Source organism: Triticum urartu, chromosome 5A, assembly GCF_056163025.1.
Source record: "Triticum urartu cultivar PI428250 chromosome 5A, HENAU_Tu73, whole genome shotgun sequence".
In the NCBI taxonomy this organism is placed as follows: Eukaryota; Viridiplantae; Streptophyta; class Magnoliopsida; order Poales; family Poaceae; genus Triticum; species Triticum urartu.
In genome coordinates, this window is record NC_141877.1 from 376182539 (window position 1) to 376197795 (window position 15257).

The 15257-nt window shown below is 42.5% G+C and overlaps 1 protein-coding gene and 1 pseudogene across 3 annotated transcripts; one reads left to right on the top strand and one right to left on the bottom strand.

The window, feature by feature from the left end:
• Window positions 1–1567: 1567 nt before the first annotated feature.
• Window positions 1568–13745, bottom strand: LOC125509072 (disease resistance protein RGA2). 3 transcript variants are annotated; one of them, XM_087526098.1, is made up of 5 exons: window positions 13669–13745; window positions 13458–13588; window positions 13095–13377; window positions 2104–4964; window positions 1568–2010 (listed from the first exon to the last, which is right to left on the bottom strand). In XM_087526098.1, exons 3-5 carry the CDS (start codon window positions 13368–13370, stop codon window positions 1965–1967), a joined length of 3183 nt encoding a protein of 1060 aa, XP_087382224.1. In that variant the 5' UTR covers window positions 13371–13377; window positions 13458–13588; window positions 13669–13745; the 3' UTR covers window positions 1568–1964. The 3 variants fall into 3 exon arrangements, with proteins under 3 accessions (XP_087382224.1, XP_087382227.1, XP_087382225.1); XM_087526101.1 differs by lacking the exons at window positions 13095–13377; window positions 13458–13588; window positions 13669–13745 and adding an exon at window positions 6526–6845 and having other exon boundaries at window positions 1575–2010; XM_087526099.1 differs by lacking the exon at window positions 1568–2010 and having other exon boundaries at window positions 2012–4964; window positions 13458–13721.
• LOC147971445 (uncharacterized) lies at window positions 8965–9712 on the top strand (annotated as a pseudogene).
• Window positions 13746–15257: the final 1512 nt, after the last annotated feature.

Sequence of the window (15257 nt, forward strand, 5' to 3'; positions counted from 1 at the left end):
CTTGGCCGTGGTCGGCCATGGCCGCCACCACCTCAAGCCCCTCCTGTCGTCAGCATCATCTCCTTTATGTCACGGTCTCTATTTGCAAAAAAAAATGTAACATGAACTCTGTTGCACAAAATTCCGCAACATGACCCCTGTTGCAAATGGATTTCTGCAATTGATATCTAAAATTTCTGCAACAAAACCGCTGCTACAAAAAAAATGCAACTAGAACTTTGTTGCAAAAAATATATATTAAAAAATTTCTGCAGCAAAACCTTCATTGCAAAAAATAAATAAATACAGACTCGAATGATTGCAACAAACTGGTTGTTGCGGAGGGCCTTCTACGACACCACTCTTGTTGCAAAGAAGTGGTTGCTTACGTACGGGGTAGATCGGACAACCGTTAACATGTACATCCAATGATCAGCGAGCCAGAGGATCTTTTCTAATTATCCGCCGGCCGACGCGTAGAGCACTCCAGTTTTCGCTTTCCTTTCTCTCGAAGAAGAAGAAAGGAGAGGCGATCTCACCTCCAGTAGCGACCTCAGTCGTTGGTGGTTCATTTTAGGCTTTACTAGCTTAGATTTTTAGGGTGTTTATCGTCTTGACTTCAGCAGTGCTAAATAAAGAATCTTCATATCCTTCTTCGACGAGGCAATCGGCCTTATAGTTGCGTGGGTTTAGAAACCAGTATGTTCAAGCAAAGATGGCGTAGCGGCGGCGGCATACTCATGGTAGACCTGTGTCCTCTGACTCCGCCGTTGCGACAACGTTTGCTCCAGCGTCGGCAAGGAGCTTGGGAGGTAGTCCAGGAGCGGGTGCAAACTGTGGTCTGCATTGACGACATCTGAAAGATGGTGGATTGTGTGCTGCGTCCGTGATTCATGAATGCTAGGTATGGTTTTCTCCCCCGACGCCTTAGTCATGCGGGGCTGCCAGACCTGGAGGTCAATGTCGTATCCCGGGTGTTGCCCCGATCTGATTCGTTCAGCGATAACGGTTTCGTCTTTGGTGAGCCACCTTAGAGGTCCGCAAAGTTGTATATATATATCAGCGATGGAGCCGCGTCGAGCTTAGGTCAGGAGGTGATCCATCATTTTTTTTTCTTGGTGGCTGTTGTGGTGCCAGAGACAGGTGACGGACGTTGATGTCAAACTCAAAGATTTCTTCGATCTTAATTATAATTTCCCTACTTGGTTGAAATCCCTTTGTGCAAAAGCTTGTACTATGATCCTTATATGATATAAATTGGACATGTATATATTACCATGCAAAAAAAAGAACATACCAAAACAATTCAAGAGCGTACCACATTTGTTATATGGGATTTTTTCTGAAGCTTTTGTTATACGAAAATATTAAAAATCTGGCGTTCCCTGGTTAAGCATGACAAATCAATTTTTCTTTTGAAAATAGCTCCCGCCGCCTCCTTTAGGCGTCATGTGGCGGTTTCTCATGAGCCGCGATAGGGTGGTTGCATCATAAGGAACCTAACCACGCTCAGTTCGCATAGGAGACAAACTTTAACTAACGTTCGGTCCATTCTCTCTATATGCATGTTCAAAGACATTATGTTTCCTCGTAAAAAAGAGATAGAGAAACCGCCACGTTCAGTAACACGTACTAACAGCCTTTGGAAGCTCAAAGTCTGCCTTAAAAGTAAATGTTTTCTGACAATGGAATTTTATTTTTAGAACATAAGTTTGATGAAATAGCAGGAACATAGATGTGCTCAATAGTCAATACGACTATCCAGGGAGTCAAGAGTTTCACCCAAGGCCCTCGTGGCCTCTCAACCGAGGCATGCTTTGCTACTTAGGTGAGCGCCCATTTTGGCTTCTGACACAAGATATCCCTCCTAAGAGAAACAGCAAAAGGATGCTCTGTAACAGATGTAAAATCTATTTAGCTCCTCTTGTTGACTGTCAAATAGCTCTCCTGTTACCAATGGCAAATTTTGCTGACAGGTTATTATGTCAATGGATGTGGAGGTGGTATACACCGTAGATCATGCCTGTTCCACTAGAACAAATAACTTTCACATATCAGAAACTTGGCGACAGCAAAGGTACATCAAATAAGTGGAATAAAGGTGACATAATTCCACTCATTTACCTAGAGCTAACAGCCCACTGAACAAAGAACTGGGAAACAATGAGGAAGATGGCACAAAGTGTGTACTTGATCCATGTTTCCCAGCCTCCATGAACTCGCTGGGGAGCAACAGGCACCGCGAGGATAGCTGCGCCTTGCATACTGAAGCATTCCCTGCATCGTCGGCTTCTATAGAACATGCCAGTCCTCTTGGTGTACGAAAAGTACAAGGAACCACCATGCAATTTCGCATAAACATGATCAGCTGCATCTTTGATGAGGCGCCCGTAGCGCGCGGTGGATGAGGAGCATCTGTTCAATAGGTCCTCGCTGCCGATAATCTCCAATCCCCTGAGAGTAAATGACTGTTTCTTCTGGAGCCATTCTGGAAGCTCGGCTGTGTGTTTGCCCAAATCCAAATGCAAGTTGCGCAACAGAGGAACATCCTGCACGACAGTCAGACATGCGCAGCTCACTATTTTCAAATCCTCCAGTCTACTGAGGTTAAGTATCCTATTCAGATTGGAACTATAGTGAACTTGCAGCTCCTTAAGTGCTGGCAGATTCTCGATACATTGAAGCGCATCAGCATGCTGTATCTTCAAGCTTTTCAGTGTCGTGCAGTGCTGGAGCCATGAGGGGACAGAAATCATCATGGGGCAGCTATCAAGCTGTAATCTCTCAAGTAAAGGCATGTCTATATCTACAAGACCAGACCATGACACCATATTCTGCATCCTCCCTAGGAATAGCTGCTCCAACAGTGGAAATGCCACACCGGTTGCTGGTGCCCCACGAAGCTCATAGTTGATCTCAGTCAACACACTGAAGCCTATGATAGCCAGGAATTTGAGATTCATCATCTCACCGAGAGCTGGTAGGCGCTGACAGTGGACACAGCCATCAAGCGTCAGCCGCTGCAGCGCTGTAAGGTGAGAAACTGAAAACCAAGCTGGAAATCCATTGCCGTAGTAACCATCTAGCTTGAGAGAAACCAAACTCTGAGGAGGTCTGAGTGCGCTGAACACATCTTTCATATGCTCTTGACCGTCAACTGGTGGTTGGTCGACAGAACTGCAGCACAGTTCGAGCTCTTTCAGATGATACATTTCCTGCAGCCTTGATTGGTGTGCATCTTCTATGCTTGATGCCCTGCCTAGCTTCAGTATCTGGAGGCTTGTAAGGTTGCGCAGTGCATGTAATTCCTTGAGTTTCAAACCATGGTTAGCTGGAAAAAAACCACGCAAGCAGTTGAGTCCTGTCAGTTTGAGTAGTCTGAAACGGACATCATTTAGCTCTGGTGCCCCTGAGAAGTCGAGGCCCCTCAAGTTTTCCAGACGGCCAACATGGCTGGTCATTTGTGTGAGGTAAGGACAGTTTTGGAGGATTAGAAACTGCAGCATCATCAGATTCCCAATACTCTGAGGAAGTTTTCTTATTTCAGTATTCGAAAGATTCAAGTACCTAAGTTGCAGCAATCTTCCCAGCGTTTTGGGAATGCTCTCAACTTGTGTGTCTCTAAGGTCTAGTACTCTTAGGTTCGGAAACCTTCCAATGATAAGGTCCAAGCTGCTTCTTCTGAGTGGGCTTGCAGACACAAAGAGTGTCCTCAAACGAGTGACATAAACCGGGATGGCCTCTATAGCTTCTTCATCTGTGATGCATAGGCGCCATGGTTTACTGGTACTACTGATACGACTAGGATTATCCACACAGTTCTCTTCACCTGACCGATAGAGTGCAAACGATCTCAGTAGAGTAGGCATCTTTGCTCCCACCACACCATTAGCTTCATGCTCAGGCAGAAGAAGACCCCTCTCTATTAATTCCTGGTAACAGCTTTCAGCCTCCTCTTCCAAATTTGGTCTGCCCTCAAAGAAACCCTCTGCAATCCACTGCTGCGTGGCACACTGCTGCTTGATCACAAATTGCTCCGGGTATAAAGAGCAGTAGAGGAAACACCGCTTGACGCGATACTTCAACTCCATGTACGTCGTATCAATACTGTCCCTTATCCCTGTATACGAGGAAATGAAATCTTGTGAATGTATGCTCTCCCATTCATCTTCCCGGCACCTGCCCCTTAGATTCCATCCAATTGTTCTAATTGCCATCGGAACGCCACTGCACTTCTGCACGATACTTCTTCCAACATCCTGAATGTTATCAGTGGCTACAGTCCCTCCCAGATTAGCGGTTTTGTGGAGCAACAACCAGCCATCATCCCCATTCAAACACTTGACACGGTGAAAATGGGTCACCCCCATCATCCTTGCGACATTCTCGTCACGTGTTGTTACAATGACTTTGCAGCCACAATGGCGGAATGCTTCATTTGCAGCCAGCAACTGGTTCCAATCATCTGCTTTCCGCACATTATCAATGACCAAGAGCAGGTTCCTGGTAGAACCATCCAGATAGCGGCGTAACACCTCACGTTGCTCCGGCATTCCTGCCCTTCCCTTAAATGTGTCACCAGACCATATTGTGATGCGCCTGGAGTCGTTGGAGATATTTACCCATAACCTGGTTCTAAACCTACCTCTCATCTCATGGTATATCTTGAGTGCAAGAGTACTCTTACCAACTCCAATAGTTCCAACTATGGCGAAAAGAACATGGGCGCCTTCTCCACCTCTCCGTAGCAGATTAACAAGATCATTGCAGTCACTGCCAACACCTCTACCTATTGTATTGGACTCATTGTAATGAGGAGCAACTTCGCTGTCTATTCCTGATTGATCTTCTGCAGCTAGTCCTAACTGTTGTATTACTGGTATGATTGTATCCAGTTTCTTGTTTAGTTCCTGTATATCATTTCCAATCTGGCATCTGATATGAACTTCCTTGACACACTTACATATAGAGGCAGCATCCCATTCCTGCAGCAACAAACAAAATTCAATATGTGACACAAAACACCACATGTACCCATCAGGCCATCACACGCAAATCATTACACTAAGGAGTAAGGACCTGTCTGGTTTTCAGGTTCTGCCAAAAAGCAGGAATTCATTGAAGTAGATTTTGACCATAACGACCTAGCATCATGTTTGGTTCGAGTAGACACATACAACTTGCTTTTAAAAAAACTCAAAAGATGAACTACAATAACTGAAGCCTGTTTTGCTAAATGCTATCCTCAGAATAGCTAAATCCGTATTACTAAAACTTTCTATGCAATAATTGCTTAAAAATGTGGATACTTACCTGAACAAACAACTAACATTCCCTTATCAATATAAAGTGTCATGCTTTTCGGCGTAAAACCTATAAGTATAGGCCAAGGGGTATGATACTTCTCAGATGATGGATCAAACAAGTATGATTGCAAGATGTCAAAGGACAAGTTCACACCCACAATACACAACGGAAGAAACTTAAAAATGAGTTCTGAGTTCTGACAAACCCATAAGCAAACCCCCGAAATCCAAACGGGTGTGGTTCATGTTCATGTGAAAGAATAAAGTCAAATGTTCCGTTGTGCATTGCGTTCATATAGATTAATGGTCAAACTGTCACCTTGACATTGTCGATGTCCAAAATGACTTCTTTTTTTTAGTTGATTAGATAGTGCTAGACTGCTAGGTAAGGACTTCATTGGTAGAAATGCTAAACGCATGGATCAGCCATGTGACACAATTCTTTTGAATTCTGACATTTTACACCCATTTCTAGCTTACACTAGGAAAATTCTGAGTCATATATACTGCTGTGTAAAGTGAAAATATTCATGAAATCTTATTGCCCTTGACAATGACAACTGCAGCCTGGCCAACATGTCAATGTCATACTCCCTCCGTCCCAAAATAAGGCCGCGTTTGGATTCCCTCAGCTCCGCGGCTCCGCCCCGGAGCGGAGCGGCAATCCAGTTAATTAACGCCATAATTTGCGGAGTTGGTTAAACCCTGCTCCGGGCGCTACGCTCCGCGAGGACTGCCGAACGCGGCCTAAGTGTGTCAAGCTTAGTACAACTAGAGTTAGTACAAAGTTGAGACACTTATTTTGGGACGGAGGGAGTATGTACTAACTTACTAAGTGATATCATTACTAATACAAAAACTATAAAAAAAAGACTAGATAGATGGGCAATTAGCGACCAATCTGCCACCCTACCTACCAGGTACCAAGGTTGTTAGTAAAACCAAGCAAGAAAACAGAGAAAATACGTCGGATCAATATCTAAAAACACAGAAGCAAAACAAGTGTCCACTCATGGGTGACAGTATGATGGGGAGGCATGATACGAGCAGGAGAGGTGCTTGTATCGTAGAGTATATGAATTTTTCTGAAGCAAACAATGTAATATTTTCAACCCATGCCTAAGCACCAACTATTCCACATTACAGCACCAATTTAGGCATCCCCATTCCCATTCAAACATGCACCAACCAAAAATCGGCCAGGTGGAGATTTCGAGCTACAGGCCGAAGAACAACAAACCTGAAGAGTAGGCGGTCGGCCAGAGTTGCGGCGGTGCCAGAGAACCACTGCCGAGCACAGCATATGGCATAGTCAATTTCAGTCCCAGTTTAACCCAAGCGGCCCGACTAAGACGGAAGCAAGTGAGTTCCAGGGGGGGTCCCCAGTCGAAGAGCACCGAGCGCAAGCGGCGCATAGAAGCTTCACCGAGCGGCGGCGGAAGCGCCATGGGAGGAGGGGCTGGAGGGGTCGAGACTGGCGGCGCGGTGGTCAGGAGAGCCGGCGTCAGCGTCGCGACGACGGAAACCCGAGAAGGCGAGGGGAATGGAATTTGCGGGTTGCCACTCGTTTTTTATTTCCGGAAATGATAAATCCCGAGCGGATGTGGCTAGGAAATGATAAACCCATATATGCGTTGACCAAGATTTGACCAAGTCTAAGTCAAGTGACATACCCCCTCTTTTCATCTATATAAGGTCTAATGCATTTTTCAAGACGGCCTTTAACTAATGATAAGATTAATAGTACATGACATGCATAATGTGAAAAATATTTAATTGAAAACTCCTTTCACATGCAAATTTGACGGTATACTTTGTGTAAGTTGCATGTCATATATTATTGCTTTAACATTTGGTCAAAATTAGTCTTGAAAAATGCATTAGGCCTTATATAAATAGAAGCAGAGTGTAGTAGTAACAAACACGAGGGAGAGAAAAAACTGATTTTTTTTACAGGAATCTAAATGTAAGATCTCGTTGATATAGCATCGATTAAGTCAAGACTTAGCAAAATTGACCCTGAACACGGATTTAAAGCATGTTAACCAGAACATTTTTCATGGCAATTTTCTGTAAAAGAACGAAATTAGGACAAAGTTATCATGTTTTAACAACTAAAGTTTTTTTTTTTTGACAAACAACTAAAGTTGTCTTTTCATGTCAACTATAGTTGTCATGAAAAAGCATTCAAGATGACATGCTTAAAATCTGAACGTTCAGTATTTATCGAGGTCATTTTTCTCTTTTTAATAAAAGGTAAATATATTAGGGGTCCTAGAACTTGCATCTAACGATTACTTTGGTGCATAAAGTTGTAAAATACGTTCAAATACAGTCAATCTCTCTGTACACGGTTGTATCCGTCGAGCCAGCATGGCACGGGCCCACTATCAATGACACATGGATGCATTTTTACACAAAACCCCTTTTTCTTTTTTTGCGCAAAAACAGTCAACCACGGATGGGAACAGGTCTCGAACGCCCGAACGCCTGACCTAATGCTAGTACAATACACGTCCCAGCAAGTGCACTACACGTCTGTACACAACTAGTATTAAGGATAACTAAGATTAATTAATGTACAAAAATGGAAGCGCTCATCGAGCAGAAATGGGTTGTGGTTCGCCGACCCATTTTATATTTGTTTATTTTTTTTCAGAAATTTGTACATAGTATCTAAATTATAATGTCAACAATAAGATAACTTTCAAATATTGTTCATGTATTATTCTAAAATAATATGAATTATAAAAATGTTTGTATAATAATAACACAAATAGTTTTTAAAATATTCATAATTATAAAATGTGCATTTTAAGTTATTCATAATTAAAAACATTCTGTATCATTACACCTATTCGTTTTATTTGAGAAATTTGTGGATCATAAAAAATTGCTCATTTATTGTTTTCAAACAATATTTATGAATAGTGAAAATGTTTGTATAATTATAATACTAATACTTTTTAAAAGTAAATTCATAAACTATTTTAACTATACAAGCATTTCAATAATTATACGCCTATTTTGTATAGTTTAATGTTTGTATAGTTTACAATATTCATAATTTAAAATTTGGACTGTTGGTATGAGTATAAGTCATGAGTAAAGATATACACAATTTAATATATGAATTATATTAACTAACTAGTTTTTATTTTAAAAGAATGTTTAAACTTTATAAAAGATTATTTGTGCAATTTAAAATATGTACATGCGTTAAAGAAACTACAAGTATTTATAAAAATGTTTAAGCACTGTGAAAAATATTTTTGTAAATTTAGAAATGTACATCGCATTTAAAAAATGGTGACACATTTAAAAAAATCGTGAAGTCTACACAATGTACAATTATGTTCGCATAGTTCAAAAAACTGTCTGCGTGGTTTTTTCAATGCATGAACATATTTTGAATTACACAAACTTTTTTACAGTGTTTAAACATTTTTTAAAATGGCACGTGCTTATATAGAACAAGATTGATAAAAACATACACAAACTACTCCCTCCGTTCCACAATACATGCCTTCCCTTTGTCAAAATATAGATGTATCTAGACATGTTTTAGTATATAGGTACATTCATTTTTGGACAAATGGAAGTCAAGTATTTTGGAACGGAAGGAGTACATCACATGTCGCACTTGCCTGGTGGTTGGCTTATGCGCGAGTGAATTGCCATGTCACAGGTTCAAACCCACCGGTTGCACTTTGTATTGTTATTAGATAGATTTCTTCATTAGGGTTTTCAGGACATCGTACAAGTGGTTTTTTCTAGGGCATCGTACGAGTAGGTCATAGCTTCCAAATGCACGCCTCCTCCTCCAAGAAAGAAAGCTAGGGTTTCTGCCTCTCGCCGGCGCCGCCGCAGGTCCGCCTCGTCTCCGGTGGCCCTAGGGCCATGGGGGCGCGGTGGATCCTACCAAGGGCCGGCGGGAGGGCTCCATTTTCAGTCGTTTTTTCCTGTCTTGTTAGGGTTTGTGTCCTGTTCAGGAAGGCGAGACGGCGGCGGCTCCCTGAAGATGGAATAAAGGTCTCCCCGCCTAGCCCCCGTTCCGGCAGTGCATCTAGCATCGTTGATGGGGTGTGGAGGTGTGTCTCCGGCGGATCTATCTTTGGTGGATTTGCTCGGATCTCGTCGTTGTTCGTTTACGTTCGTGTGTCTTCGGGTTGAATCCTTCCAACTTACGTTATTCTTCATCGGCGGCGGTTGCTGTTCTGGTGCGCTGGTCCTATGGGGCCTTAGCACGACGACTTCCTGACTGTCTACTACAACAAGTTGTGCCCGACTCCGGCGATGGAGGGGTGATGACGGCGGCGCGCCTTCGACTCGCTTCAGTGCTTGTAGTCGTCGCTAGGTGGTCTACGGATCTGGATGTAATTTTTATTTCTGGTGTTTGTTGTACTGCCATGATTGAAGATAAATAGATTGGAAGTTTTTTTTAAAAAAAGATAGATTTCTTCATTAAATTTTTTTGGGTCCGCCTTGATAGGATATATAAGGTAGTCATGCTAAGTAAGCACTAGGTATGGTTGGTGTGGTGGTTGTCCAAGCGAAGCGAGCCTCCCAGCAGAACGTCCAGGATAGAAACCTCCGGCTCCACTAATTTTTTATTTATTTATTTGAGGGGCTTCCTACCAAAATAAAAAAAGAGTTGAGGGCTTTTCTACAGATCTATCATACAAGAACATTTACATTGGCTGACAGCGGGCCCGTGCCACGTTGGCATAGACGGATATGCATGCGTATAGTGAGAGTAACTGTGTTTGAACGGTCATGCAAGTTTAGTGACCATAAACACGTATTTTACAACTTTGTGCACTAAAGTGACTGCCGCGTGTAAGTTCTAAGACCTCTGGTGTATTTACCTCTTTTAACAATGATCCGGCTTTTACTAATCCGTGAAAGGAGCAAATTATTTTGTACTCCTTCCGTCCTAAACCCTAAACCCTAAACTCTAACCCTAACTTGGTGCTAGATACATCCATTTGAGTCTTGTCCAAAACTTTTTTGACAAAGATAGTATGAACTTGTGAAAGGAGTTTCTTTCACGGAAATGTCAAATGTCAAACAATTGACATCATATGTTTTTAGGCAGATGTTAAAATTTTAGGCACGGCAAGTCGAATGTTTTTATGGTAATTTATATTGTCGCGTGGATGGCAAATTTAGTTGATGAGCACGACAATTTTCTGGCAAAAATATGAATTGAAACGAATTTGTTATGCTCGCCAACTAAACTTGCCACCCTCAACAAGCATAATTTATCATAAAAATCGTTTGATTTATCATTCCTAAAAATCTGGCATTCGATGAATGTTTGGGCCTTTCTCTAAAGGCTGAAAGCCATAATATTTAGCATCACAAGTCCTTACAAATATATCCTTATAGAAACGAAAAATGCATCCAAATCCTTCGGGTGCCGAAGTCTTCTTCCTTCTGCATGCGCCGGCAACGCGCCGTGTATAAAGCTCGTTGTGGTTTCTGGGCATCTGTCTCGATGGAGCAAACTTATTTAAACCCAAGAGTTTGTAGAAGCAACTTCCAGAAACTCACCTATGCAGACCCCCGGAGAAAAAGAAAAAATATAAAGTGCATTCAAATAATCCAAACACCACGAGCGAAGGGCATCGCCGCGACGCTAAAGCCAAGATGCAGCCACTGCCTCCTAGATGGTTAAATGGGCCGCATTGTGCCACCCTATAAACAAGGGAGGGCTTGTAGTCATCAACTCCGAACTCATGAGCTTAGCCCTCCTCTCCACATGGATTTGCAAGCTGTCGCAGAATGCTACGGGGCTTTGGACTGACCTCGTGAAAGCGAAATGATTTTCTGTTCTTTCTATGAATCTTCGGCCTGAGGGTCGCCGTTCTAGAACGGGATCCATGCTGTGAGGCATGTCTTTGCCTTGGGGGACAAATTTGAAACAATGAGGGCCAATGACAAAAGAACCTGAAAGATGGTAAGAATTCATAAATATTTTGAAAGAAATCCTATGTGACATTGGATCAGTGTACCCTCATGTCCGTCTCTGGCCACCGTTCGGCGCCGTCGGACTATGGGGAAGAGGACTCTAACCAATACATTCTTATAAATAGCTAAATGCGGCAGAATATTGAATCCTAACAAAGATAACACTGATTATTATAGAATAGATGTTGCGCTAGCATTGAGACAGTTAAATTATTAGGGCTTCCCCTAATTTGAAGGATTTTTATAAGATTTTTGAAGGATTTGAGTCCTTAAGAATTTTTCATAGCACACTGTTTTAGAGGAAAATTTTCATCCACTCGAACCTCTTTGTTTAATTCGTTTATTTTTCATGTGGTGTCAAAACTCTTTGGTCCAAATTCATGTGATTCCTAATTTTATAGGATTCAAGATGACATGTCATTCCAATCTCGTTTTTCTTCCTATTCCTACATTACGAGAATCCTGCTAATTAATGAAACAGGCCTTAACAAAGATAACATTAATCCTTTATAGGATGAGTACCAACATGAAATGTGGAATAGTTTTGAGTATTACAAATTTCGGGCTTTCATGGTTTCGACTTTCAAGTCACGTACAGAAGCATCAAAGCTAAACTTTCATTGGTGTAGTGTCAAGGTGAGATATGGTTAATATATCTTTGGTGTGTGAAAAAAGAAAGATTACTAATTCTGCGACAAAACCTCTCATTCCTTGTAAGGCAAGAGAAACCATTGAAAAGTTACTAAAAATGGTTAAATTTTTCGCCATTGCTTTGTTTTGGCTTAAGGAAGTCACTACATGATGAGTATGTGTTGCATGTGAACCCCTACCTCCTCTTCGTATTATGACTTGTCTCTCTTCTCCAATGATGCTTTCCTTATACCCTACGGCCGGTCGCCTTCTTCTTTTGATGTCTCCAATTATCTCTTCTTACTCCACCTCTCCTCCATCATGGAATCATTTCAGAGACCAGACATCCTGATTAGGCATTCCTTTAAGCCTAGAGAGGCGCCACTCAACTTTGACCTTGCCACCAAGTATATTCAAGCCCTCCCTCTCCCCCTACCGATCTCTTACCATCGGACAAAGACTGGAGAATCGGATATAGTATATTGTTACTTTATTTTATTTTTTGCATAATACACTTCACTGGCTTATTTAGAGATAAAGGATGCATATGCTTTTGCTAATCCCAAGTTGACTAGAACTTTCTTATTTCTTTTCAAATGTAGCCCACTTGAACAACTCTTCGTTAAGCCGCAAAGCTATAAAGTAGTTTTAGATCACACAGGAAGGCACACACCAGCGAGAAAGGCGATGAGATGTTGGCCGAATAGCAAAATAAATGGACATCAGAGAGGGTGGCATGCAGCGAAGCCTTAGTCCAAGGCTGCAAAGCTTTGCACCCATGCCTCGAGGATTGATTTGCAGATGGAGTGCGAGTAGCACTCGTGTCAAAGGAGGAACCGACATCCGTAGGGAGCAACAGGTCATTGCAGAAAACATTGGCCTTCCGGCCCTTCCACATGCTGCGGAACACCGCAACAATCTCCGTATTTCGTAGGCGGGGCGACATGGGTAAGGAAGAGGCTGGAATCATCAAGTTGGTGAAAAGATGCAAGTTATACTTTTGAAGTTGCACTTTTGAGAGCTGATTTTCTTTTCTTTCTTTTTTTACGGGGAAACTTTTGATCTATTCATCAACCAAATGGACGTGGACTACTCCACTATTTATGTCCCTATTGCATAAAATCATTGCTCGGCACAGCGCACACTATGAACAATATAGGAGTGTTGCATTGATGATTCGGGCGAGAAAAATGAAATGCAGCTCACCTGTGACCGTGAAGTTCCCACTTCAATCCTGAAGAGGTCAATTATGGTCTCCGCCTCATACGCAATTTCTCTAAGCTTCTTGAGTCGGTGGTCGGCCGCTTCGGACCGAGCCAGGATCCGGTGCCTCTCTGCATCTCCGATTACTGCCATTATACTCTCAAGTCGCCCCGTGAGGATGTCAACGTCCTTCTTGACGCACGCTACCCTTACGATAACACCCGCCAGTGAACTGCTAACGCTCGTGATGAGCCCGTTCAAAATCACGGTGCTCTCCATGTTGTCCCTGCAAAGAACGGCCACCGGTTTCAAAATCTCTGTACGGCGACAACATGATCTCTGCTGCGGGAAAGCCAACTTACTTACAGTATATGCTAGCTAGAGAGCAAGGAATGGATGGAACTAATTGGTAGTACCAACAGGAACACCGGAGCCGCAGCTCCTGGTGAATGGGAGCGCTTGTGGATCAGCAATGGCGTTCCAGCCTTCCAGGAGCTCTGCGGGGTTTATCGGAGACGAGGATCAAGAATGCGGGGTTCAACTTACAAACAAAGCATTGCCATTAGCATTCGCTTACCTCGCTTTGGATCGAGATGATGGTGTGATTTGTGTCAGAGCGCGATGGTGGTGTGGTGCGTAGGTCGTGACTTGTCACCCTTTGCAGGTCAACTCTTTAGTCGCGAGGCCTTCACAAAAAATAATCGTCTTCTGGCAAGATTCCTGGCGATCGTGAGCCGGCCAGCTCGATCGGTGAAGTTTTAATGACAAATCGAGTAGTGACAGATGATTAATTAATCGTCAATCATCGGCTTTTGTACTACTAGATGGAACCTTCCCATATCTCCACGATCCTCCCACATTGCAGGTTCAAATTAACAAACCCGCAGATCTGATAATGGGAATATGTGACAGCTCAAATGAGCTACTACTCTAGATATTAAGAAGAAATCATCGATTGATCTCAACTCCTCGTTTTTTATAATATAGTCATGTGAACTCAACTACTCAGGGCTATTAAGCATGGTCACCGATTTCAGAGTCTCTTTGATTTCCAAAATATAAGAATACAGGGGTCTTGGAAATAGAATGTTAGGACATCTCCACCGCCAACCATTAAACCCCTGCAACCGTCTGGACTGCGTGATCCGGATGTATTTTGTTACCCAACGCGGTCCTGCACCGGTCCACTGACCGATTCAAATGCATTTTTTCTCGTAAATTGGACACAAACTGGAGGGAGGGGGCCTTTAATGACAAATCGAGTAGTGACAAATGATTAATTAATCGTCAATCATCGGCTTTTGTACTACTACATGGAACCTTCCCATGTCTCCACGATTCGCACGGTGGGGGTTTGAAAAAGTTTTTTTTTTACCGAAAAAGCACGGTGTGGGTTTGAAGAGCTGACCTACAGCTTCCGCAACTTAATCATGGGAATCTGTGACACCTGAAATGAGCTAGATAAATATTAAGAAGAAATCGTCGATGTGATCTCCACTGCTCAGGGCCTATGCCTTAGAAAAAACTATTCAAGACTATTTAGCACGACTAAATTAATTGTTTCTTTGATTCGTACGATTTCTAAAGGACATGTAAAAGCTCGGGAATAGAATGTGACACCATCTTGAATACTACAACATCGCATGGATGTTTGATGGTACGAAGAAAATATAATTAGGATTATTCGCCATTCGTTGGAGTGGATGGTATTTTTTGCTATGAAATCTAGTGCAATTGAATCCTTGAAAAAAAATCCATGGATGGCAATACTATAGATCAACTAACCCATGTAGAAGAAAATTCTAAGAATTCGAGTCCTCTAAAACTCCACTGAAAATCCTTTGAGTCAAAGAGGCCCTTGAGGGGACACTTAAAACCTTTCTTTTGTTGCATTAAACTGGCACGGTTCATAGCTCTCTCGGCCACAGTCACGGTAGCTTCGGCAGAAACGACTTACTACCGTTTTTTCACTGAACTTTTATTGCATAGAACACTAGGAGGTTCAAACAGGAACACAAAGATCACATGATCAGGCTCCTGGATAAGACTACTTAGCATACGAATCACCCGACGCTATCCTAAGCAGACGAACACATTCGAGGAGCAGAGCAAACTGAGCATTGACGCTGAGCGTCTTCCATTGATGCACCAGCGCCCCCATGATCA